The sequence below is a fragment of the Leptonotus elevatus genome, chromosome 20 (genome assembly GCF_054856555.1).
Source record: "Leptonotus elevatus isolate MCC_2025b chromosome 20, RoL_Lele_1.0, whole genome shotgun sequence".
NCBI classification, from domain to species: Eukaryota; Metazoa; Chordata; class Actinopteri; order Syngnathiformes; family Syngnathidae; genus Leptonotus; species Leptonotus elevatus.
In genome coordinates, this window is record NC_141258.1 from 2,365,037 (window position 1) to 2,389,742 (window position 24,706).

At 39.8% G+C, this 24,706-nt stretch overlaps 2 protein-coding genes across 2 annotated transcripts in view; one reads left to right on the forward strand and one right to left on the reverse strand.

Annotated features, from left to right (window-relative positions):
• LOC147156359 (proteasome activator complex subunit 4B-like) overlaps nt 1-12,561 on the forward strand; it is a 31,407-nt gene extending 18,846 nt beyond the window's left edge. Inside the window, exons 34-47 of the mRNA XM_086064384.1 lie at nt 281-434; nt 1,007-1,073; nt 1,141-1,266; nt 1,347-1,499; nt 2,505-2,609; nt 2,925-3,016; nt 3,088-3,219; nt 3,591-3,796; nt 4,689-4,774; nt 5,037-5,165; nt 7,093-7,248; nt 8,854-8,992; nt 9,912-10,045; nt 11,898-12,561. Of these exons, the coding sequence (XP_085920510.1) occupies nt 281-434; nt 1,007-1,073; nt 1,141-1,266; nt 1,347-1,499; nt 2,505-2,609; nt 2,925-3,016; nt 3,088-3,219; nt 3,591-3,796; nt 4,689-4,774; nt 5,037-5,165; nt 7,093-7,248; nt 8,854-8,992; nt 9,912-10,045; nt 11,898-12,032 (1,814 nt within the window). The 3' untranslated portion in view covers nt 12,033-12,561. The remainder of the gene's footprint in view (nt 1-280; nt 435-1,006; nt 1,074-1,140; nt 1,267-1,346; nt 1,500-2,504; nt 2,610-2,924; nt 3,017-3,087; nt 3,220-3,590; nt 3,797-4,688; nt 4,775-5,036; nt 5,166-7,092; nt 7,249-8,853; nt 8,993-9,911; nt 10,046-11,897) is intronic.
• A 580-nt stretch (nt 12,562-13,141) lies between these two features.
• chac2 (ChaC, cation transport regulator homolog 2 (E. coli)) lies at nt 13,142-16,677 on the reverse strand. Its single transcript, XM_086064473.1, has 3 exons — nt 16,413-16,677; nt 15,668-15,703; nt 13,142-13,936 (listed from the first exon to the last, which is right to left on the reverse strand). The coding sequence occupies exons 1-3, from the start codon at nt 16,545-16,547 to the stop codon at nt 13,547-13,549; spliced, it is 561 nt and encodes a 186-aa protein (XP_085920599.1). The 5' UTR covers nt 16,548-16,677; the 3' UTR covers nt 13,142-13,546.
• Nucleotides 16,678-24,706: the final 8,029 nt, after the last annotated feature.

Below are 24,706 nucleotides of genomic sequence, written 5' to 3' on the forward strand. Positions count from 1 at the left end.
TCATTATTCACAAACCTGTTAAAAACACTGGCAAAAAAAGAGCATGTTGCAATATGGCCCTAGCTGATCTCTCATACTCTGCTGCCACCTGCAGGACGTTTTTTTGTAATTACTACCATTGCTTTAAGAGACCTATTCAGGTCAGAAGCTGCATCAAAGCCTTCTGTATGCTCGAGCATATAAAAAAACCATTAAAACATATAAATACGTTTTTGGGAGTGAATGAGTTGAAGAAGAAGTTTAGAATTGATGCAGCTCCGCATTGAATTTGTGGATGCAGGCGGCGTGGTGGACCCGGAGGGCTTTTGGGCCGGGGACCGCCAGGCCAACGGCTGGCTGCAGTACCGCAGCGCTGACCTGCCCCTCAGCGAGGAGGCGTGGGACTCGCAGCTGCACGTGGAGAAAACGCACGTGGGCTACTATTCATGGCCGAGGTGAGAAGGAAACAGCCTGAGGCGCCGTTGATTGGAGGTCTTGTGGGGATTGGGTTAGACGGGAGGGGGGGGACGTGTGGGGACTTTTATGTCTTTTTAACGGCGACGGGGAGCTAACGAGGTGGAGCCGCAGCATGGCCCGGCCTAGATATTATAAGCCCGACTGGATGACTTACAGCCTGGCCCAGATAAGACAAGTACAGAGGCGGTACTTCCTGTCCGTACGCGGGCAACTTGCTGACTAATGGACTTTTTCATTCATTCATCCTCGCTCCTTATCCCCAGACAGGATAATACCTCGTCCATGTCTTCTGCCTTTGTGCTCTTATCTAGTAAGGGATGTAAAAAAGTCCACACATCCTTTTACAGTGATAGATTGGAAAGAAAAAAAAACCCCATCTTGGGCACTCAGCAGTAATAAAATAAAGTAAAATAGCATTTCATAAGATCAATAAATATTAGTGAAAATAAGGTTGAACCAAAATGATGTATTCAAAAAAAAAAGTAGGTATTTTGAAGGTGTTTTCTAAATGTACTTTTTACAATGTAGCTTCTCTTTGTGTCCTTTTTAGCGAAATGATGATCTACGCTCCTTCGCAAAAGCTGAAAGATGACCTGCTGTATGAGGAGATGAGCGAGGTACGCACACGCACGCAAACACGCAAAACACAAGCAACCTCTCACAACGTATGTTGTTCTTTTTCAGGCCGAAAAGATCATCTTTGAATATTTCTCCGACCCGGAGTTCATCGAGCAGCTGATGGACTTCCTGTCACTGGAGGAGCGCAAAGGCAAAGACAGTTTCAACCCGCGACGCTTCTGTCTCTTTAAGGTACGTCTCGTACCTTGGGACAGGCCTGGCTTGGTCCCGAACGAACCCGAGTCACTTGCGCTGGCCGCTTTGATCGACAGGGCCTGTTTCGCAACTACGGCGACGTCTTCCTGCCTGCGCTGTGGCCGCACTTGGAGCAGCTGGCCGCCGACCCGCACGAGAGTTCGCAGCGTTGCGTATGCGAGATCGCCGCCGGGCTCATCAGAGGAAGCAAGCTGTGGAGTTTCAGCAAGGTGCGACACATGCGCAAGTAACATATTGTGGAGGACCAAAACTGCCAAAATTAAAAATAAAGAAATTACTAAATAAACTAAAAGTGAATATAAAAACGGATTTAAAAAATATAATTCAAAAATTAAATCCCAAAAAATAAATAGAAATAAAAATAACAAAATATATATATCCATAAATAAATAAATGTTGAGATAAATAAAAAATATATAAAACTAGATTCACAAAATACATTTTAGGACAAAATGTTGTTCAAATGAGAGGGGCGGTCCTAAGCGTGTCTTGGGTAGGACCGCCCCCTCATTTGAATAACAGAGAGTCTGCAGCATGAAATAAAGAGTTTGTATTTATTGATTGATATTTAATTCCATTTATATATTCATTTTTGTATTTCAACATTTATTTTAAATTTTTAAGGCGGTCCTAAGCATGTCTTGGGTAGGACCGCCCCCTCATTTGAATAACATTTCATCCTGACAGAGAGTCTGCAGCATGAAATAAAGCGTTTGTATTTATTGATTGATATTTAATTCCATTTATATATTCATTTTTGTATTTCAACATTTATTTTAAATTTTTAAGATTTAAAAAATATCTTGTTTTTTTATTTATTTATTTATTTGTGCTTTTATTCATTTATTTATTTATGTATATATATATATTTATATTTTATTTCAATTTCAATTTATTTTTATTAAAAAATTTTAATTATATTTTTTATATCCGTTTTTATTTTCACTTTTAAACATGTATTTATTTATTTAGTCATTTTTTAATTTTGGCAGTTTTGGTCCTCCATAGCATATGTACTGTAGATACGCTACAGTGGAATCTTGATTTTCGTCATGAACATGTTTGTTGGCATTTTAATTAATTTTAAGTGGGACAATTGAGTAAACGCGTAATTATTAGATTGATTGAAATAAAAAATAAAAATGTCAAGATGCCACTCTATAGTGTAAAAACTCCTCCCTTTGATAAGAAAACTATCGTGTGTTTGTGTGTAGGTGGACAAGTTGTGGCGCGTTTTGTGCCCGCTGATCAGGACGGCAGTGACCAACATCACGGTGGAAACGTACACCGACTGGGGCACCTGCATCGCCACCGCATGCGTGAGAAAAAATTTGATATGATGAAAAATACCATCAAAAGAAATCCAGCATTTCTAATTGGCAGGGTTTCAAATGAGGGTTTCAGGGCTGGATTATGGTTTCAAATTGAGAGTGACGATTTCAAGACCTAGGTAACGTTTCAAATTTGGTTTTGGTTTCGGAGTAGGGTTTTGTGCCATTTAGGGTCTAAAAGTAGGCTTTCAAGCCTGGGTTAAGATTTATTACTGGCACCTTCAGGACTGGAGTGGTAACTGCATTACCAGGCGACATTTTTATGCTAGTGTAAAAACCAAACAACTGTTTGTTGTCCAATAGGAGGGTCGCGATCCTAGGAAGCTCCACTGGCTGTTGGAGCTGCTGATGGAGACGCCGCTCTTCGGCGAGGGGAGCTCGTTCCGAGATGCCAGGTTCGTCCTTGTTCTCGTGTGTTCACGTTTGCACTCCTTCCCAATGCGCGACATTGTGCTTTGTGCGGCAGTTTGCTGTACGTGCTCCAAGGCGGCCTGGCCCAGCAGCAGTGGCGAGTGTCGGAACTGCTGCACCGGCTCCTCACTTGCTTGGAACCCAAACTCACGCAAGTGTACAAGAACGTACGCGAGCGCATCGGCAGGTAACAAACGCAGACGCCAGCTAACGTGTCTTGATCATATGATGGAGTAATAGACTTGGCTGCAGTACAGAATGATGTCATCTTAAAATGATTTCTATAAGATTTCCTTTTTTTTTTCTTTTTTTTTTTTCTTTTTCTTAAGAGCTCAGTATTGTTCATTCGGAAATGTCATCTTCATTGCTTTTTTTTTTTTTTTTTTTTTTTGTGTGTATGTGCGTGCGTGCGTGCGTGCGTGTAAGATTTCCTTTTATTGTCAATGCCAAAACGTTAGAGAAAGTTGCATCTTATTTGCATGCGTTTCAAAACCATGCTCTGTTGATCTCAACTTGTGTTCTTTCGTTTCCTTTCTTCCACTTCTTCTCTCCCTCCAGTGTCCTGACCTACATCTTCATGATGGACGTGGCCCTGCCCCACACGCAGCCCACCTCCTCCCCCCACGTGGCCGACTTCGTCGCCCGGGTGCTGGAGCGGCTCAAGCCGCTCACGTCCGAGGCGGAGATCCACAACCACGTGCGCGAGGAGAACGCCCCCGAGGCCACCGACGGGCGCACCCAGGCTGTCAAGCTGCTCAAGACCGGTCAGAATACAGATTTGGCCCGCTTCTCGCAAAGCTGGGACGAGAAATGCATTGAGTTGAAAAACAAAAACAAAAACAGTATTAAAAGGTTTGGATGCTTGCAAAAAGATGTCACAGGTCTAATTTTAGCGCCTGTTCCCGGTCACAAAGTGCTGCATTGTGCATTAGAATGTATTAATCATGCTCATTACAAAAATAGGTCCGAGCCACCCTATTGGTCCGTTTGCCTCCATTTTGTCTGGGTTAGATTGCAAGTGTGATTTAATGCGAGCTAAGAAGTTCCCTGCAACCAATACAGAGTTTGGATATGGATGATTAAATTATACTTACTCATACAGCGTCCATCAAAAAAGGTCAAAATATGAATGAATTGATTTAATAATTTTATTGTTTAATTTGTATTTATATGTTTAGAATACGTCATATTAATTACAAAAAATGTAATTAATTTAAATGTTAAATGCAATGTTTATTTTTATTTTTATTAATTATGTAATTCAATCCTATTAATATCAAATATAAATAAATATAAAATACTACAACACCCCCTTTCTATGTAAAACACTTTTTCTTTTTATAATAGAATAAAATAATAAAACTGGATATAAAATGCTGCAACTTCTGTTATTCTCGGTGGAGCTTCATATCAATGAATTGTGAATGTTATTTACAGGGAAGCATGAAGAAAAAAAATGTCAAAGGTTTGAATAAATACGTATCGACCGCGATTAACTCAATTGCTACGTGGTAAAACGATGATGAATGTCGTGCTCTGGTAAAGGCGTCACAGTGAGGTCACGCTGGCAGCTTTATTTCATGAATAGCTTTTCATTGTGCGCGTGCGCGTGCGCGGGTGTGATTCTATTTCTTTTTCTCTTCTTTTTTTTTGTAGTCTTAAAATGGCTGCTGGCGAGCGCCGGGCGGACTTTCACCACGCCTGTTCAGCAGCAACTTCAACTCCTGCCTCTGCTCTTCAAGGCAAGCGCACACGCGCACGCACGCACGCACGCACGCACGCACGCACGCACGCACGCACGCACAGGGTCCCAGTGCAGCGTTATTACCCACTCCATCTTACTTGGCCATTAGACTCCATTTCTCTCTTCATTTACTCACAACGCTGCCTCGCTGCTGTCGCCCTACCTTTCTCCACCTCTCTCTCTCTCTCTCGCTCTCTCTCTCTCTCTCTCTCTCTCTCATTCTCCCTGTGGTTCTGGCCCTCTCTCACCCCTCCCCGCAGATTGCCCCGGTGGAGATTGATGAGAGTTATGATGAGATGAAACAGGACGCTCGCACATGCCTCTCTCTGATGTCCCAGGGCCTCCTCTACCCCCAACACATCCCTCTCGTCCTGGCAGCCCTGGAAGAGGTCACTCACACGCCACCGTTTTGTTGATAAATATAAATTTGCCTTTATACACCGCGCCGACAGATTTGAAGTCAAAAAACAATCCGTATGTGCTCAAAGTGTCGACTTTGAATTGGGATATTTCTGCGTTTAGAAATGGCAGCCATTTTGTGCGGTAGGTGGTGGTTCTCGAACCATGAAAATGTACGTGGTTACTTAAAAGTAAATGAGTGTAAGACGCTGGAACGTGATGCTGTTTTAAACACAAAAACTGCGCTCAAAATATTGGAAGAGAAAAGCGTAAATAATGATTCATTTAAAATATTTGGCACTAAAGTTAAATAAAGATTCAAAATGACGACCCTAAGTTAACAATAAACGTTTTCAGAGTGAATGAAATAACAATGCCAAATGTTACAACGGCGTATTAGGGCCACGTATAAATCTATATTTATTAGAGGGCGGGGGCAATATTCCGAAAAAAAAAACTCGTAAATTTGCCACTTTAGAAAGTGGCACATTTGCGAGAAAAACAACAACTCAGAAACTTACGAGAAACACAGCGTACTACTTGAATGTTTGTGCCAATACTTTTCGGTCGGGTTTTCAAATAAGGAGATAATAATTGCTTTAGCAGAGATTAACATTATGATGTTTGAAGCGTTGGGGCACGGCCAGCGAGAAAGATGTCTCGCTTTGCGAAGGTCCCACACCCTGAGGATCAAGCATTTAAGTTAATTTGTTCAAATAAATATTTACTTGTATGTTTATGTTTCCAGAATTATTATTTACACATTCATACATTTTGGTATTTTCGTTTGTACAAGTATCTGTCGAATCTCCGTCATTCAGTTTTTACCGAAAGTATGCTGGCTTCTGATTGGTTCGTGTTAGTCAGCTGATAGGGGATCAGGAAGTGTTGTCGCTCCAGCTGCCGTGTATGACGAGTAATGTTTAAATTAAGAATTAATCCGTCTCCATCCTGCCTTTTCATTTTATGAACAGTGTCCCATTAACCACCAACGAATCCGTTACATGTATTTCTCGTAAGTTTTTGAGTTTTTTTTCTTCCAAATTTGACATTTATAAAGTTGCAAATTTACGAGGTTTTTTTTCTTCTGAATATTGCCTCTAAAAAATATGTATATTTATACGTGGCCCTAATACGCCGTCATAAAATGTGCTGTAGCTAAAAGGTCTAAAAATTTTGTACTGGATAAAAAATATATATATATAAACAGACTGTACGTGTAGCCACAAGCTTCATTGTACATTTAATTCATATTTAATTCAGTGATTCTTTAATGTACCACTAGAGGGAGCCAGTGTACCACTTGCATCTGAAATGCTCTTCAAAAAGTGTCATTTACATCCCAATCTTTAAGTTTATGATTGATAGATTTTCTGAGATTCAAGTTCTTTAAATGTTCCAACAATTCTCACTCTCACAACATATCGACAGGAAAGTGACATCAGGTGGGATAACAATGACTATTTGCGTGAAATGGTCTTCAAAAAAGGTCATTTAATTAATATATATATATATACATATACATACATACATACACTCACTGTCCAGATAAGAAAGTGAGATCAGGCGTAATCCAGTTGAAATGCTCTTCAAAACGGGTCAGCAAATATTCCATTACCTCTTTTTTTTATTTTTTTTTTTATGTTTGGCCATTTTCACACAAATGTCCGTTACCATCCACCATCTTACGTGTGATCATGTACGAACCCGAGCACATTATTCCATCAGATAAGCGTATGAATTATGCGTCATGTAGCCGGCGAGGACGGCCTTGTTCTTCACGCTGCCGCACATTAACATGCTTTGACATTTGAAGGTGGTCTACGCGCACATACAACGCGATCCGCCGCAGATCCACGGACGCGCGGCGTGGCTTTGCTAACGCTAACCGGCGCTTTGGCGCGCGCGTCCTTACAGATGGCCGGCAGCAGGTCGTGGCACGCGCGCTACTCGGTGCTGACCTACCTGCAGATTACCGTCTTCTCCAACTTATTCACGCTGCTCAGCGTGCCCGTGGAGGTGCAGCGCGTCCGCAAGCTGGTCATGCGTCTGCTGCTGGACGAGCAATTGGAGGTGACATAAAAATAAAAATAAAAATAAATCACTTTGCGCTTGTCCTTTTGGGCGGGTTGCAAGTACACAGAGTTGACATGATATAATGTGACATGATTGTTTTGAATGATTGAAAGCAATAAAATTGCAGTTTCTTGCTCATTTTGAGTGAGTGGGCAACCGTCCCAGTCTATATTTTAAGCAACTTATATTTGATATTTAACTTTGCATATTCAACGCAAAACACCATAGACAGGCTAATGATCAGCTTCTGTGTTGCAATGTCTAACAGATATTTGAGCACGAACAGTAGAGCAACACAATAAATAGGGCTGGGTATCGATTCCAGTTTCCTCAATTCGATTAGATTTCGATTTTTCCCGATTCGATTCACTTCAATCCGATATCAATTAATTATGGTACATCAATTCTTCTTAAATGTCAAGTACATGATAAAAACTCAAATGATTTAGTTTATTAATGAAAGTTATAATCACTTCAATGTTACACAAACATTGACATCAGCAAGGATGAGATGAAAATATTTTCATAATCTAATTCAATAATTGTAAATATAAATTTAAAAGATTCTGAATTGTCTTAAAGTGCATTAAGTCAGGTTTTTCATAAATGTAAGAAAATACTTTTTAAATCCATGTGAACAGTATTTCAAGAAAACAGTAAGATAAAAAAAACTAAGCTTTAAAATTCTATTTTCTCCAGAATTTATGGGAAAAAGAGATATATAAAATCATCGATTCATGGTTTTATGAATCGATATCGAGCTTAAAAAGGAACATTTATTATTTTTAAAACCCAGCCCTACAATGCTCACAGGCATATATTCTTTATTATTTGCAAAGAACAACTAATATTTCTGCAAAGTGCTCCATATATAGCATATTATGTCTGTGATCCAGCCTTTTCACACTGCGCTTAACAGGGCAGAGTGATTTCAGAGGAGAACAATATCCACTAAATTAAAGCAAAAAAACATTCTGTTTGTCATTGCTGTATTTTTTTTTTAATTTTTTTTTTTACAAAAGTAAAATATAGAGTGCTGCTTTAAAAAAAATTTTTTAAACGACATTACAATTTTTTGGGGGTATGGTTTTTAGAGATGCTGCAATAAATGATTGTCTTTTAACTTAATTTCAGTGTTTTGAGTTGCAGTCTTGGCCACGCAACAATTTCAACTTGCACTACTGTTTATTTTATTTCAAGCCTGTACATCTTTTTGAAAGTCAACCTATAGGACTGCTTTCGCCTTTGGAGCTTCCACTTTATTCACGGAAGTATTTGGACACAACTCATAATTGTTTCATCGTGTTGTTATCTTTGCAAGTGTCCCTTCAGGGGTCGCACATCGAGTCACTCGCATGATTTGGTTGGCGCAGTTTTCATTATAAATGAAAAGGCCCAAATACTTGAAATCCCTTGAAGAAAGTTTTCACAGCGTTGCGTTGTCTCGTTCTTCATCTCACTGTCGCGTCTTCATAATGTACGCAAAGTGAGTTCTGCAGTTCACTTCCTCCCCACCACAATCCTTTTTTTTTAAGATAAATAGTTGATGCCTTTCCCTTCCTAAACCCGCCCGGCGATGGCCGCTCTCTCTTTTGTGCGTAGGTGAGGGACATGGCGGGCACCACCCTGAGTGGTTTGCTGCAGTGCCACTTCTTCCCTCTGGACCGCAGTCTGCAGGTTCAACTGCAGACGCTGAGTCACACGCGCCTACCCAAGGCCAGAGGAGAGCTGGCTTCCACGGGTACGCACACACACACACACACACACACACACTCCGTGTACCCAGGTCACCAAGTGTAGAGATCAAGGGTCGCCAAGCTTTCTGAAACTGAGAGCTGAGGCTACCGACGAATGCTAATTGCTACCAGTTTGAGGGACGCTTCTGAAATTCTCAACTCAATTTTTGTGTATAGAGCATTTTAAAAACCTTATCCTAAACAAATTGCGGTGTATAAATACAAGTTGAACAGAAGACAGCGGATCATAACGTCATTGAAGAACAGTAAATAAAAGGGTAGAGTCGTCTTGCTAATCCATTTTTTTTTTTAAAGCAATAAAAAAAAATTTTTTTGAATAACTACAAATATGTCAAATAATTGATTTAAAAATAAGTAATTTAATTTACATTTAATTGATTAATCAATACATTATTGGGCAAAGAAATGTATTCGAACGTTCTAAATAAGTAAAATTATGAGGTAAATAAGTAGTGCAAATAAAACAAGTGTTAATGCAAAATCGAAATCAACAAAAATAAAGAAATGCATGGAGGGAACAACGCCGTATTTAAAAGCTACACAAGCAGCTAAACAAAAATATTTTAAATAAAAAGTCAAATGATTAACCCTTAAACTTAAAACAAACTTTGAGTAAAAACTAAAGAATTAATAACAAAATAAAACTACACCAAATAATATTTAATTGGATTAACTCATTAGTAACTCAGTAAAACAGCCGCGAGTGAAGGGAGTTGCTTCAGTGAAAATGTCTGCGAGTGAATGAATTCACAACAAAATATTTAAGTATCAAAATAGTATTTAAAAATGCAAAATACATCTTGTGATCATTTACGCGTGTGCAAAGTGCTGCCAATTAAAACCGATGGCAAACTAAAAAAAACATGGCCGTCTTTCAGAAAAAGTGACATTTGGCTTGTGCAGATTTGGTGCGTCGCCACGCGGGAGTTCTGGGCTTGAGCGCGTGCATCCTGTCCAGCCCTTACGACGTCCCCAAATGGATGCCGCAGATCCTGATGGACCTGAGCGACCACCTCAACGACCCGCAACCCATCGAGGTAGTCGCTCACCTTCAAAAACGCAAAAAGCAACAACAACAACAACCGAGAGAGAGACGATCGCTTGCCGGGCCACTTGAGGAGAATCCCGTGGCCCCGCGGGTCTCAGACGTGCACAACGTGATCAATGAGAGTAAATAATAGATGAAGGCGGCGTGCCGGCCCGAGACGATCATTCAGTGGCTCGTTCTGCTGCAAAGTCAAACGCGACGCAATTCAGTCCGTTTCAGACACCGACTCGTTCATTGAGAGAGAAAAAAAAAAAAAAGGCAACTGATTTGAGTTGCTCATTTATTCAAATGAACGCCGCCCATCCATAACTCACGAGTACATCTTCACTCATTGTGATCGGCTTTTTTGTGCTCGGGCTGTATTTCTTTCGTCTTCTTTTTTTCTTGCCTCTTTAGCCCTGTCACGCTAATTCCAAGGCTTGCACGTGTCCTTTTAGCATCAATAAATGAAAAGCCCGCTTGTTAGTTTTTAATCTCTAAGAGAGAAGAGAAGTGTTGCTCGAGGGTTTGTTAGAAAGACTGAGCGTCGAGTGTCATGGCCTTAAAATCTCCTCTTTTTTTTTTTTTTTTCATTTCATCTAAAAACAGATGACCAATTTCAAGCCTATTTTTTTCCAGAACCAAAATGACAATGACATTATTCATAACAAGTTTTGCTGATTTCCTTGATATCAAATAAACATCAAAGCTGCTTTTTTTTTTTGTCCTGCAAGTAAGCAAATGACAGTATGTCAGCTCAAACGTGAAATTCTGGATTTTTGGACAGTAACAGATGAAAACGCGCCAGTTAGGTACTAGGAGTGTCAAGCGATTACAATTTTTCATCGTGATTAATCGCATGACTTCAATAGTTAATTCACGATTAATCACAAATTCGATATCTGTTTTGAATAGACAAATGTTTTTTCCCTAAGTTTTCATATTCAATATTAAATGGGAAAAATGTTAAACTAATATAAATATGGCTGCATCTTATAGTCATTGATACAGTAATTTCATAGTTCATAAAATTGAGTTAAAAAACAACAAAAAATATTTTGATATTGATTTGTGTCGGTCATAGTTCTGCCACTAGATTTTTTTTTTTACATTTGTAAGACATTGGCGACAGCTCAGTGCTTTTTTCTTTTCATAATAAGAGCTAACTAATCTTTAACATGACTTGTGAAATTCTGCACATTTTTAAAATGGTAAAATTCAACTTGACCCCACAAAAATGTGTGATATTATTATTAAATGTATTTACTGCAAAATTTTGACGTGTGCTGGATTGCGACTGGAATTCCCCCAGTACAGCCTTTCCAAATAAGGTGCGGTCATTAATCGTGCGTTAAAAAAAAAAAAAAAAATAATAATAATAATAATAAAAAAAAAAATGTGCGTTAAAAAAATGTGTGGCATTAAAGGAACTGTAAATGAACGCACTAATTTTGCCACCTAATCCTAAAATGGATCCCAGTGCAGGAGGAATTGGTGAGCCACAAAGTTGACTGCATGCAGATTAATTTCCGGCTTCAGCTCATTGTTTTATTTATTGCATCACTCATGGCTCTAAGACCTTTGAAAAAGATTTTGGGTTGATGATGTAACCACAATTGTTTGATTTTTCTAAAGTCTTAAAACTAATTCACTGCCATTGACAAGTATACAACAAATCCAACAAAGTTTTGACATCTTGGTTTATAGTTCCCCTTGAAATATATATATATATATATTTTTTTTTTTTTAACATTTGGTGTTTAGGAATCATCACTCCCACTTGCAGTCCCAATACTTGTCCCACGCGTTGTGTTTTGTGGTTGGATCCCAACATTTGGACTTGTGATCTGTTTGCTCCCAAGATGACGGTGAAGAAGACCTTGTCGGAGTTCCGCCGCACGCACCACGACAACTGGCAGGAGCATCGGCAGCGCTTCACTGACGACCAGCTGCTGGTGCTCACTGACTTGCTGGTGTCGCCGTGCTACTACGCTTGAAAACAAACAAAAACAAAAAAAAACGGTTCTGTTCTGTTCTGTCCGTTTGCTCGAGTGACCATTTTAAAACGAAGCTCGGAACGTCGCTGCCGGGAAGCTGCCCACGGACTCGGCCTTCAACTTCTTAACCAGACGAGGACAAAAAGCTCCCTGGGGAAAACCGGCTTGGTTGATCTTTTCAAAGTAAATATTTTTTTTATTTAATGAATTATCAAACTCATTATTCCTTATATGGAGATTTCGCTCTTCTCAGATTAGTCAAGGAATGACATAGCTTTAGTTTTTTTTTTTTATATAGTATAGCTTTGTAAATATGTAAACAGTGTATATTATGTTAGTGTCAAAGTAACAACATGTATAGTTTGTACATTGCTTTATTAAATATCAAATCTTTTAAAATCTGCTTTGCATACTTAATACACAAATCTATATGCGATATCTGTGTCCTCGATTTTAAGTCTGTAAAAAAAAAAAAAAAAAAAAAATTATGTACTCATGAAACCGTATTGATTAAATGGATCATCTGCAATTCTGATGTACTCATTAATTGAATGTTTGCGGGACAGTCCGTTGGCTCGAGCGCTCGTCTCGCAACAGAAAAGACGCCCTTTCAGGTAAGACTAGTTTATTGCTTCCCATGTATGAACAAACACGCACAGTCACGTTCACAAACATGTTGCGTAATCCGGATGAAACCCACATAATGGACAGCGAGCGATTATCGAACTGAATATGTGCTCACTCGAGTTTACAACTAAATGCTCCAGTTTCCACATGAACTTTGTACTCACTGGTTAAGTCAAGACAACTAATTAAAAAAAAAAAAAAAAAGAAGTTTAAACCCACAAAGCCCGGGAGTGGCACTATGAAATCTATCAATATATACCACTTCAAGGATTTTTTTTTTTTTTTGCCTGCAGTGTCATTTCCTTTTCTTTTTTTTTTCCGTCTTCTCAACTGCAGTAAGAAACAGAGCAGCTTCTCCTTCGTGTGTTAGTTTTGCTTCAGGCGTCCATGTTTTTCTTTCGCTCTTGCAGATTGATGCATCAAGTGTTTGTGTCGCCTCCTCCACTTCCTCTTGTACAAGAACACAATGAAGCAGAAGGTAGTGAATTTACTGTGCGCTTTATTTATGCCATTGTGACACACGGACACAAACCCTGAGACTGATGGTCAAATATTATAAAGCAGCGCCTTGAGATACGAGTGAGAACCATATGGCAGAAAAAAAAAAAAAAAAGGTTCAAATGATTTATTGCCATTCCTGGGTGAATTTTACTGTCAAACAAAATATAAAAACCCGAAACCACATCATTTGCATCATGCAATCCAGGTTCATGGATCTTTGTCTCATTTAAAAGAAGAGTGAAAACCGGAAGTATTTCAAACACAGCCTCATTTTTGCTGAAGAGATTATCGAAAGTCTCAATCCTCACCCATCCTGTGTTTTACACCTACAGAGCAAATTCAACACGCAAGTCAAGGCACCACTGTAATGACACCTATTATTATTATTACGGTGATGATTTGGGCGAGCCGTCGTCCTCTAGCCTCTGGCGTACGAGCGTCTCCAGCCGAAACAAGTGTGCGTCATTGTCCTCGGGCAGGATGCTCCTCACTGCGTCGGCCAGCTGAAACAGATACTCTGTGTTCTGACCGCTCGGCCCTGTGGAGCCCACGATCTGATTGGCTATCTCCTCCAAGGGGGCGGGGCCCAGGTAGTCGGGGTTGTCCCGTGAGCCGATGTAGAGTAGGGTCTGGCTGGGCGGCGGCGCCAGCGGCGGCCGCGGGTGGAAGGCCACCGCCGTCGCGCGGTAGCCGCCCTTTTCCCGGTGGTCCAGGTAGCGCTTCACTTCCTGCTCGCGGCCCGTGGGGAGCTTGTAGGCTACGCCCCAAACGCAACCCTGATTACAGATGACAATAATAATAATAATAATTAGGGTTGCTATGAAATGGCCAGAATAGACTGTTGGGAAAACATTATTATAATTTCATGGAACAAACCAGTATTAGAATTTAGTAGGGGTGTGGCAAAAAAAATCGATTCTCATAAGAATCGCAATTCTCATTTAGTATGATTCAGAATCGATTTTAAATGTCCCAAAATTGATTTTGTTTAAATTATTTTTTTTAGCATTAGCGAGTCAGACTGGCGTAGATCATGACGATTCTTTGCACATCTATGAATTGAAGAAGAAATCATTGTCAATCAAATCATTTTGAATCGAAAAGCGATTCTGAATCCAATCCAATTGTGAGATAGTCAAAGATTTCCACCCCGAGAATTTCGGTTGTAAAGCATTAGCCAACACACACACACACAAAAAATAAAAAATAAAAAATAAAAGAGCAATGATGATGACATTTCCGAATGAACAATACTAAGCTCTTAAAAAAAAAAAAAAAAAAAAGATTTCCACCCCGAGAATTTCGGTTGTAAAGCATTAGCCAACACACACACACAAAAAAAATAATAATAATAATAATAAAAATAATAAAAATAAAAGAGCAATGATGATGACATTTCCGAATGAACAATACTAAGCTCTTAAAAAAAAAAAAAAAAAAAAGATTTCCACCCCGAGAATTTCGGTTGTAAAGCATTAGCCAACTCGCATGATTGTCCAAGTGGTTTTTGAATGATTTGGGAAAATAATAGAAAAACATGAAGCCTCTTTTTTTGGAAATGTGCTTACTGAAAAACAGCTTGCATCAGCCAAGGAACTTGCATTGGTATTGCATTCTTTTTTTCTCTCTCCGATTTTACGATGTAATTGTACTTTTTCAGAAAAAAACGTGCAAAAGCAAGGCTAACTTCCGCAACTATACACAGACGGTAATATTCAGATATGCATCTCTGGCCTCTTTAATGCAGATTTCCTAAACGTTATCGCCTCCCCCCAGACGAGTGGGAGAAATTATCTCCCATCCAAGGTCGCAATACGAGGCGTCATCCTCGCTTTTGTTTCAGCGGAACACGAGATAACGTCTCTTTTTGCGCGTGCCGTGACCTTGGTATACAGTGTGACAACGGAGCTCTTTTGCATGCTGCCCGCGTCAGAAAACGCGCTCGTACCTTGACAGCTTACAAGGTAGTAAACGTTATGACCATCAGCTGCTAATTGGCGTTTTACGGCTGTATAACGAGGCGTTGTTTCATTAATCTTCATCTGTTATGATAGTAAAGGTGAAGGGAAGTTGATGTCATAATTGGTGAGGATGTGGCCTCGTGCTCAGAATAACGAGGAGCCAATCTGCTAAAATAGCAAAGATTTACTGCTTCGTTTTGGACGACTTGAGATTTTCCTATTTGGGGGGAAAAAAATGAAGATAAAAAAAATTATTCAACAGCAGAGACCACCGAGTGTTTGAGTAAAAAAATAAAAAATATATTGCTATTTTTCTTTACACTGTGACCTGCTGTGGTGTCATTTTACTCTAAAGGTATTTGTTCTTAGAATTTTTTTTTTTTTTACAATTTATCTGAAACACAAAACTTATTTTGGGTTTGCTGTTCCTAACAACTTAAAAATAGTTCATTTTCTGATCAAATATGAGAATTATGAAATGTATAATAAATATAAAAATACCCCCCCTGACATAGATCATTTGGATTAAATCAAATGTTTTCTTACCTCAGGGTCCTCCACTAATGTCACCACCCGGCCAGGCTGCGAAAAACAACAAGAGTGCATGTAGTACATAGTGTATACAAATATTTATGAAGAGGTAAGACAAAAACATTTCGGGTAGTGAATCGTGCCTATAATGTGCTAAAAGTGGATTATTCGAATATGTAATTTTTCTAATCACCCTTTTTTTTGTGCTATGCTTAACAAGCCAGCTGAAAGGTGCATTAGCGCCACCAACTGATATTGTCCTCCACTGCAAGGAAACCAATGTGAATTGATATTGGCTGAACGTTGTGAAATTTGCTGTCATCTCGCTGTGGGGATTTGAAGTGCACTCGTAACTCAATGTCTTACTCGTAACTCAAGACAAAAAGCGACAGTATTTCAAAAAAACTTGTAAGTTGTATCTCAAGGCACTACTGTATTGTTAAAATAGACAGTTTTACATTGATACAGAAGAGTTTTTTTTTTTTATTAATTTCAATAATTTAATTGCGAAAATAATTTAAAAGCGTGACTGAAAATGAGATGATTTGACATGAGTGACACTTGCAATTTGTTAATTTTAAAATTCAAATGTGGCCCTTGAGCAATTTGCCTCCGCCTGCCTTTGCCCTCGTTTACACCCAAACAGTTGTGTAATCTACAGTAACTCTTGAAATACTTGATGTATAATTTTCTACCGTTTGTGACATGATTCCAACAAGTGACGCAATACGAGCATGGCGCGTTGTGACGTCAGACTCACTTTCCCCGGCACGCCGCGGTGGTCTGTGCTGCCTTGCCAGAAGCGACGACTGAAGCCCTTAATGTAACCAATTCGCTTCTCCTCGTAGGGAAAGTCCACCTTCCAAATGAGCGAGCCGTAGCCAAACACCCACATGCTCCCCACGAAATACAAAATTTACACCGTGATATTAAAAAATAATGACTTAATTGGGAACACACGGGGTCATAAAAATCAGCAGTAATATTCCGGACATTATAAAACGGTTTTAGAGCACAGGTCAAGGTTGACCTGTTTGGCGTAACTATGTCCGGTTACTTTTCACAATTATAGGGTTCATCGTTGCGTGGAACTGCATTTTAAGGCTCAACACTCGTTAATATGACATAATATCGTTTATATAACTATTATATACAAAATAAAGACTTTTATTTAAGACAACGTGTCCATAGTGTGTCGCTGAACGCGTTGTTTTTTTAATTTGAAATCAGCTCTGTCACTACAGGAAGTGTCGCTTAAGCTAATGCTAATTAGCGCCTGTCGTTGTGCGGTACATTGCCGGTGATAAGCACAAAAAGTGTTTTCGCCGGCGTTTTCACTCTTTCTGCGGTGGGTATTATTAATTCGTCACTTTTCCAAAGCGTCATCGTGCCATTTTATAATGTCTACCGTTCGCTCAGGTCGAGTTGTATTTAATTTTGGCGTCTGTGCGCATCACACAACGGTTCGTTTTAGCACCCGGACACCAGGGGTCGCTGATTTCCTTTTACGATGAATTACTATCATAAACACAGTCTCCCCAAATTGTTATTAAAAGAGACATATTTGGCATATTTCACCCAAAATACCTTACAAATATTGCAGAAAGATTCTTGCCAAGGTGTAATTGGCTCGTTTGTTCAAATATGATTGTGTTTACATTTTTTTCCTTTACAGTTGTTTGCCTTTAGATTGCACTGCATTCTTTCTTGACATTTCCTGTCATTACTTTAATGATTTTCCCCCTCCCAGTCAGTTGGACATTACATTGTGGCTGCAATTTATTTATTTATTTTTTATTTTAATCCCGCTTTCAAAAGACATGTTAACATTTGCACCTCCGGCATCCACTCAACTAACCTCATGGATTTCATGCGACTCCTGCCGCAATTGAGGTCAGGGATGGGGTGAGGTTGAAAAACTGGCCTTCTTAAAAACCTCCAAAAGTCGATCTCATACCAAAAAAAAAAAGACCCTCTTGATCCCGTGACTCTCATCTCGAGAAGCGTTCATCCTGAATTCGCTCTCTCCGCGTCCCTTAAGAGGCGTTTTGTGACTAAGTAAACATCGTGTCGAGGCGGATGCATGAGAAGAAAGACATTTTTTAACTCAGTCAATGAAAAAAAATATTCTCAGGTCAGACCTGCGCTGGCTGCGTTCAAGAAAACTGTGTCACATTTGATTTCATTCATCTCATTAAATGATGTGTTGAATTGCGGTGAGTAATGAAATACACAAATATTCATGAAATGTTTTGATATTTCGACTTGCACTCTTTACTGCAATAACCAAGAGGCGCATGTTTCTGCGGGAACGTGTGCAAATGTGGTGGGAACGCAGACAGTTCTCGATGACTGTTTTGATCTAGATGCACGTAATGTCTCTCTCGAGCCAAAATGAAAAATGTTATTGCGGCCCCCATAATGTTAGCCGTCCATTAAGCAAGCGAGAAAAGCTGACAAGCACGACAAATGTCATGCAAAAGCTGCATTGTTTGCCGTGTTGTTTTAAGTTGAAGCCGGTGTGTGCGCGTAAAGAAGATTAGTGCTGATCTTAATTTGTCGGAGAATAAAGAAGCGCCGGCTGACTTTCTCTCTCCAGCTGATATCAGATGGAAGAAGCTCCGTCAGCAAGTTAAATGATTGATTTTCTTCTTCATTTAATTTTTAATGAGCTAGAATACAAACGCTAAATTGGGGTCACTGGAACCTTTCGGGAGTTGTTGTTTTTTTTCCTTTTAATTCTTGTTTCTGATCACAAGACTTATTTTTATTTTTTTTAATGTTTTTGTCGGCAGTCGTGCTTTTGTGCGCGTTTCTCCCTTGCGGAAGAATAAATGAATGAAGATAAATAAGTTGACTCGCTGTAATGAACACGAGGACATTAAAGTGATTGCCTGGCAATTATCAATCTAATTAATAATGAAGCTATACATAAATGATCAAAATATTATGAACGCTATGAAATTTGATTTACTGTATTTAATAAATTCAACCCAATGCAATTACTTGTGCTCTATTGCAAAAAAACCACAAAGCACAATATTCACGTATTTTGACATGATTATAATTGTGCTGTTTATAATATTTAAGCATTTATTTTAATGCTAACAATGTATTTCCCTTACTTTTTTCTAAAACCATTTTATGCATTTTTATTTTTTGAAAATATTTTTAATTTTTCATATCCTTATCATTTAGGTGACTATACACTAAATGTATTGTGTATATATAAAATATTTTAAAAATAATTTTAGATTAGATTTTTTTTTTCTTTGATATTTTTTATCAAAAAAAATTGTAATTAGAACTTATTTCATTTGATCATTTACAAATGGTTATATATGCATATATATATTGAACCAAGTCAGCGTCATCCCAGTAAAGATGGATCTTTGATGCTTCGCCTGTCAATGGCAGTGAATGAGTTTAACTGACTATTTTATTTCTATTTAAAACATTTACAGTATAGTATAGTATAAAAAACCACAAAGCACAATATTCACGTATTTTGACATGATTATAATTGTGCTTGTTATAATATTTAAGCATTTATTTGAATGCTAATAATGTATTTCCCTTACTTTTTTCTAAAACCATTTTATGCATTTTTATTTTTATTTTTTACTTTTTGAAAATATTCTTAATTTTTCATATCCTTATCATTTAGGTGACTATACACTAAATGTATTGTGTATATATAAAATATTTTAAAAATAATTTTAGATTAGATTTTTTTTTTCTTTGATATTTTTTATCAAAAAAAATTGTTATTAGAACTTATTTCATTTGATCATTTATAAATGGTTATATATGCATATATATATTGAACTCAGTCAGCGTCATCCCAGTAAAGGTGGATCTAAACATTTATAGTATAGATTTTATATGCTGCACATATTTAAAAATGATCAAATATACAGCATATACATATGTGTGTATTTATGTACTGCATATGTACGCTATATTTAGTTATGTGTATTTAAATGCACATATGCTGTATATTGAGATATGCTTCTATGTGGACGTATAGAGAAGCTTGAGTCTTCTCATCTTCCTCTTGCTCTTTATCCCGTAAGTGAGGACGCCTTCACTGTAGGCTACTCTAAACTACGTGTGTGTTTATGCGTATGCGCGCGCGCGTGTGTGTGCGTGTGTGTTTTCATGACAGCGCTCCTGCAGATCAATGATCCCAGTTGCCTAGCAACCAGCTGCTGGCGAGGACGGAGGAGGAGGCGGCGAGTGAGCAAAAAAAAGAGGAAGACGTGCAAGCGGTCTGGAGAAGGAGTAAATGGACGATAGGAAGTAAGAGAGTGTGTCAAATCACCAGCGCGCGCGCGCGTGTGTGTGTGTGTCATTGTGTTGATACTATGGCACTGGAAATAGAACATGGCGCTGCCATGGTGACGCCAGCAGCTGATTGAATTATCGTTATCTTGAAGCGAGGACAAAGTGCTTTAGCAGGGGGAAGAAAGGAGGAGGAGGAGGAGATGGATGGAAAAAAAAAATTAAAACAGACGCTGCATTTGGAAATTCTTTTTGAATATGATGCCACAAGCTTGCAAGCATTGACTGTCATTGGTCAGTTTTGTTCAATCCAGAAAGTGCAATATTGTATTGACATTCAAAAAGTCAAGCTCAGAGAAGACTTGCCGGATGTTGTTGGGGCTTCACTTTTTCCCAAATTTCGTTATTTTACAACTGTACACTACGCCCGTTAAGTTTTTTAGGCTAATAGTATTGATGAGCCGCCTGTCTTGGTGGTTTACTTGTGATGCGTAATTTAAATATGTGCGGTTGTGGGGGATTTTTTTGGGGGGGGTGGGGGTCAACCTATCCACAGTTTTTCACTAAAAATGTCATCTATATCCGTTGTTCTTAGGCTATTTTGCTTGCTAAAACTATTGATAAGCCTTATTTGAAGGTTGTTTATGTAACATGGGCGCATGGCTGTGTACATGCTAGATGGTGCTCTTTGCAATTACAAAAGCCTTTGGGGTGGGGGGGGGGGGGCAATTAGTCACAATTTTTAAAGCGGAGGCATACTTTTGGGATGCACTGTATTTGATGTTTTTTCCAAAATTTATTACATTTATTCTACACACAACACTCGATAATGGCAAGTTTTTTTGTAATATATATTGTAATTTTTTTTTTTTTAAATGTCATACCCGTCACTTTTTTTTAGGGCTGGGTTTTAAAAATCGGATAATTGTTTGTTTGTTTTTTTCATTTTTTTTCTCAAAAAAAATAAATAAATAAATGATATCAAATACATTTTTCTTTTCGAGCGTGATATCGATTCATAGAACCATGAATCGATTCTTTTAATATCTCTTTTTTCCCATAAACAAAATAGAATTTTAAAGGCCACATTTTTGTTGTATCTTACTGTTTTCTTGAATTTTACTGTTAACGTGAATTTAAGAGTATTTTCTTATATTTATAAAAGAGCTGACTTATTGCACTTTATGACAATTCAGAACCGTTTTAATTTATACTTAATATGTGTGTGAGTTTTTTCATGTCCTTCTTATTTAAGAAGAATCAATGTTCCCTAATTAATCAATATTGGATTGAACCAAGTGAATGGAATCGAATCGAAAAAAAAAAAAATCGAAATCGAAATCAAACTGAACTCTTGTGAATCGAAATCTGTATGTATGGAGCGGACGAGGAAGCAGGTGGGTGGTTGTTGAGATCCCAGAGGAAGACTCCGTGTCTGGGTTAGAATAACGCCAGCAGCCACGGAGGCTCTTAAACTTTATGGAGGGTAGAAAATGGCAATTAGCATCTCCTATGTCGTTGTCATAGTAACCCTCCTCTTCCTGCCTGCTCTTCCATACTGTGAAACCCCCCACCCCCCTCCCCCCCACCTTGCCACACCTGCATGCACTACACTTGCTTTGCTGAGTCGATGAAATCTATGCTTGTGCTTTTCCCCCCCCGTTTGACTATTAATTCATTACCTCTGCCAAGGCCAAACTCCTGGGCATGTTTTGTTTGGTTGTTTCCAACCTTTTACCAATCACATATGAGGGGCAACAATTCCAGTGCCCCCTCCCCCACCCGCCCCTTTCATTATAACCCCTCTATTATAATTATACCTTAGGTCCGAGCTACTTACTGTATTCCTAGCAATCGTCAACAGCTGCCAGCCCCCCCCCCCCTTGCAGGTTGTCATGCCGACGCAAGCCCTTCCGTACAGCTGTGGTCAGGGTCAAAGGTCTGTTCAGGGCGACTAATGAACAGCCAGGCCGATAACCAGCAGCAGGCCGTCACCTCTGAGCTCTTCGACGTGCCCTAAAAGTCCACCTTAAGGTGAAGGCTGATAGCTCGATGCACGTTGTGGCGTCTAGAAACAAAAAATAACAAGAAAAAAAAATCTTCCGTTGGTCATTTGTGCAGCTTCGAAGTAGCGGTTGCTCCGATTATTTTTGATTTCTCGGTTGTGGCATGAACAAAATTGTTGGACAAATATTGACTGGGTTCATGAACTTTATGCTTCTTTGGTATAATTCCTTGTCCCTAAGCAGCCACAAGGTGGCGCCAAAGCAATGTTTTTATATTAGACAAGGCTTTCGCCCGACAACCAAAACAATGTCAAGGAAATGTTCTATTTTAGTAATAAATATCAAATATACATTTTTTTGGGGGAAGAATCAAAGAATTGTTTAGGTTCTCGCACAGCCACTTAAGAGGAACCATTTTAATCGGGCACAATCATAACTGCCCCGTCCACCGAGTTTTATTTAAAAAATTAAATGAAAAAACAAGGAGTTGCTCACCATTTTAAATATAAATCAGAATGTACATGTGCAAAATCAATCAAATCATTTCGGATGAGATGAGAGCCCATAATACAGAGCTGCGAGCTGAAGCCCTCAACCGGCCTCCGCTCTGTATGAAATAGCAAATGTGCGTGTAGGAAAGTTCACCTTCACGTCGCCAACACGCGCGCACGCACATTCTCGTACACGCCTTTGTTTGGTCCTTGTCAGTCAGTCTCCATCTGCTGGTCAGCTGATCGATGCTAATTCCTGTTGAGACTTCTAATGACACACAGATCTATACGCGGATGGACACTGTGTGTGTGTGCGTGCGTGTGCGTGCGTGTGCGTGCGTGTGTGTGCGTGCGTGCACAAGTTAGCACATGTACTCTACGTTGCAATCCTTTGATGAGGACAGCTCGCCACTATTGTTATAAATGAGCACGAGATTGCAGCGAGGTGACCCCTTCTCACCACGCACACACACGCGCACGCACGCACGCACACACACACACACACACACGCCCACGTGACTGTTTTCACTATTGGCAAGCGGAATTAGTGAATGTACGAGCTACACAGAAACTCATTATAACGCGATTAGAGGCGAACCTCCCGTTTAATCTCATTTAGGACGAGGTGGCTGCCCGTCAAACACTCACTCACTCACTAACGCTCACGCGCGCGCGCGCACGCGCACGCTTTTGACAGCAGGTGAGACGCCCCGTGACGTGTTTTCGTGCCACATGCACGACATGCTGCTTCTTTCTATCATATCAGCAGCCCTGCAGCCAACTAATGTGTGTGTGTGTGTGTGCGTGTGTGCGTGCGCTGAAGAATGACAGACAGACACACACACACGCACGCACACGCAAAGTGTGGCTTGCTCACACTCAGGCTTGCATGCACACGGATGCTGACGGGTGAATTTTTTATTTTGGGCTGTATATTTCAACACATACTACCCCGACCCCCCCCCCCCCCCCCCCCCCACACTCACACATATCTATATATATATATATATAGTGACCTTCTCAGCGCTGAGTAGGCAAAGAGTCAGGGCCCATTTGGTTGCTGTCTGTCAAAGTGGATGATGTGGATGCAGCAGGGAAGGATGGACAAACGAATGCGTCCATTCATCCAATTTTGATGCCAATATTTTCCTTTGTAGTGACAGTAAATATCGGCTCCAAATATCGGTTATTGGTGTCCTTGACTACTTAATAATTAGTATCGGCCCTGAAATAACCCTATCGGTCTATCTCTGGTTTGTATTGTAAATTGCTGGGGCAGACAGGACTGTGCCCCTGGGGCAGATTCTTCCACAGTCACTTGTTGCTATGCAGAATTGGAATCGGGCACAATCACCGCCCCATCGGCCAATAAAAAAATAAATAAAAGCAAACTCACTTTTTAAGCTATAAAACAAAAATACTGCTCAGTATTGAATATAATCTTGCAAAAAAAAAAAAACATCTGTTGACGAACATACCTTCTTCCGAATGGGTTTTTACGCCGCTCTTGGGAAAACACGGCGGAGCGTTATTATTTGATAACGCCTTTTTGGCCAAAAAAAGGTCAGCTTGGCCCGGAGATGGCGAGCAGGGAGAGGAAAGCCAAGCAGTTAGTTTGATGAGGGGTGCGCCGCCGTGGTGGGTCAGTCCATTGGGAATGCAAACGGTGCTGATGCTGAGATTGTTTCCATAGTAACCAAACCCCCCCCCCCCCCCCTTTCCCCAATCCCCGTTTCCATTTTCCCCCTTACACATCAGATCGCAGCTCCTCGGGCTGGCATTTAATGTCGGCGCGGCTCTCCGTGGTCTTAAATATGTTTAATTTCTGCTTCACGGCCGCGGCTGTGCGGTCGCGCAGACGCTGTTAATCAGCCCCTTAATGCCCCCGCCAGAGTAAATACGTCCACATAAGCACGTATTAGCCCAAAAGGGCGTCGAGATGGCGGCTATTATTGGAGAGAGCGTGTGTGTGTGCGCGCGTGTCTTTAATCATCGTCTTTTTTCGCAGGAGACAAAAGCAGCCCGCTGCCAAATTTCCCTAAATAAATGTGACGGCGAAAGCAGAGACAAAACGCGGCCCGGTTGATCTTTTCAACGAGAAAGACATCGTTAACTACAGTGCGACCTTTGACCCGATCGATCAGGTCGAACGTTCTTCTCAAGGTGTGTTTTTTTATATTCAATACAGAGCAGTGACTGGTGTCCATGGGCTCGCAACTGCTTTGCCATTACAGCAACAAAATCCCATCCCATGATTGTGCCCCATGACTTCT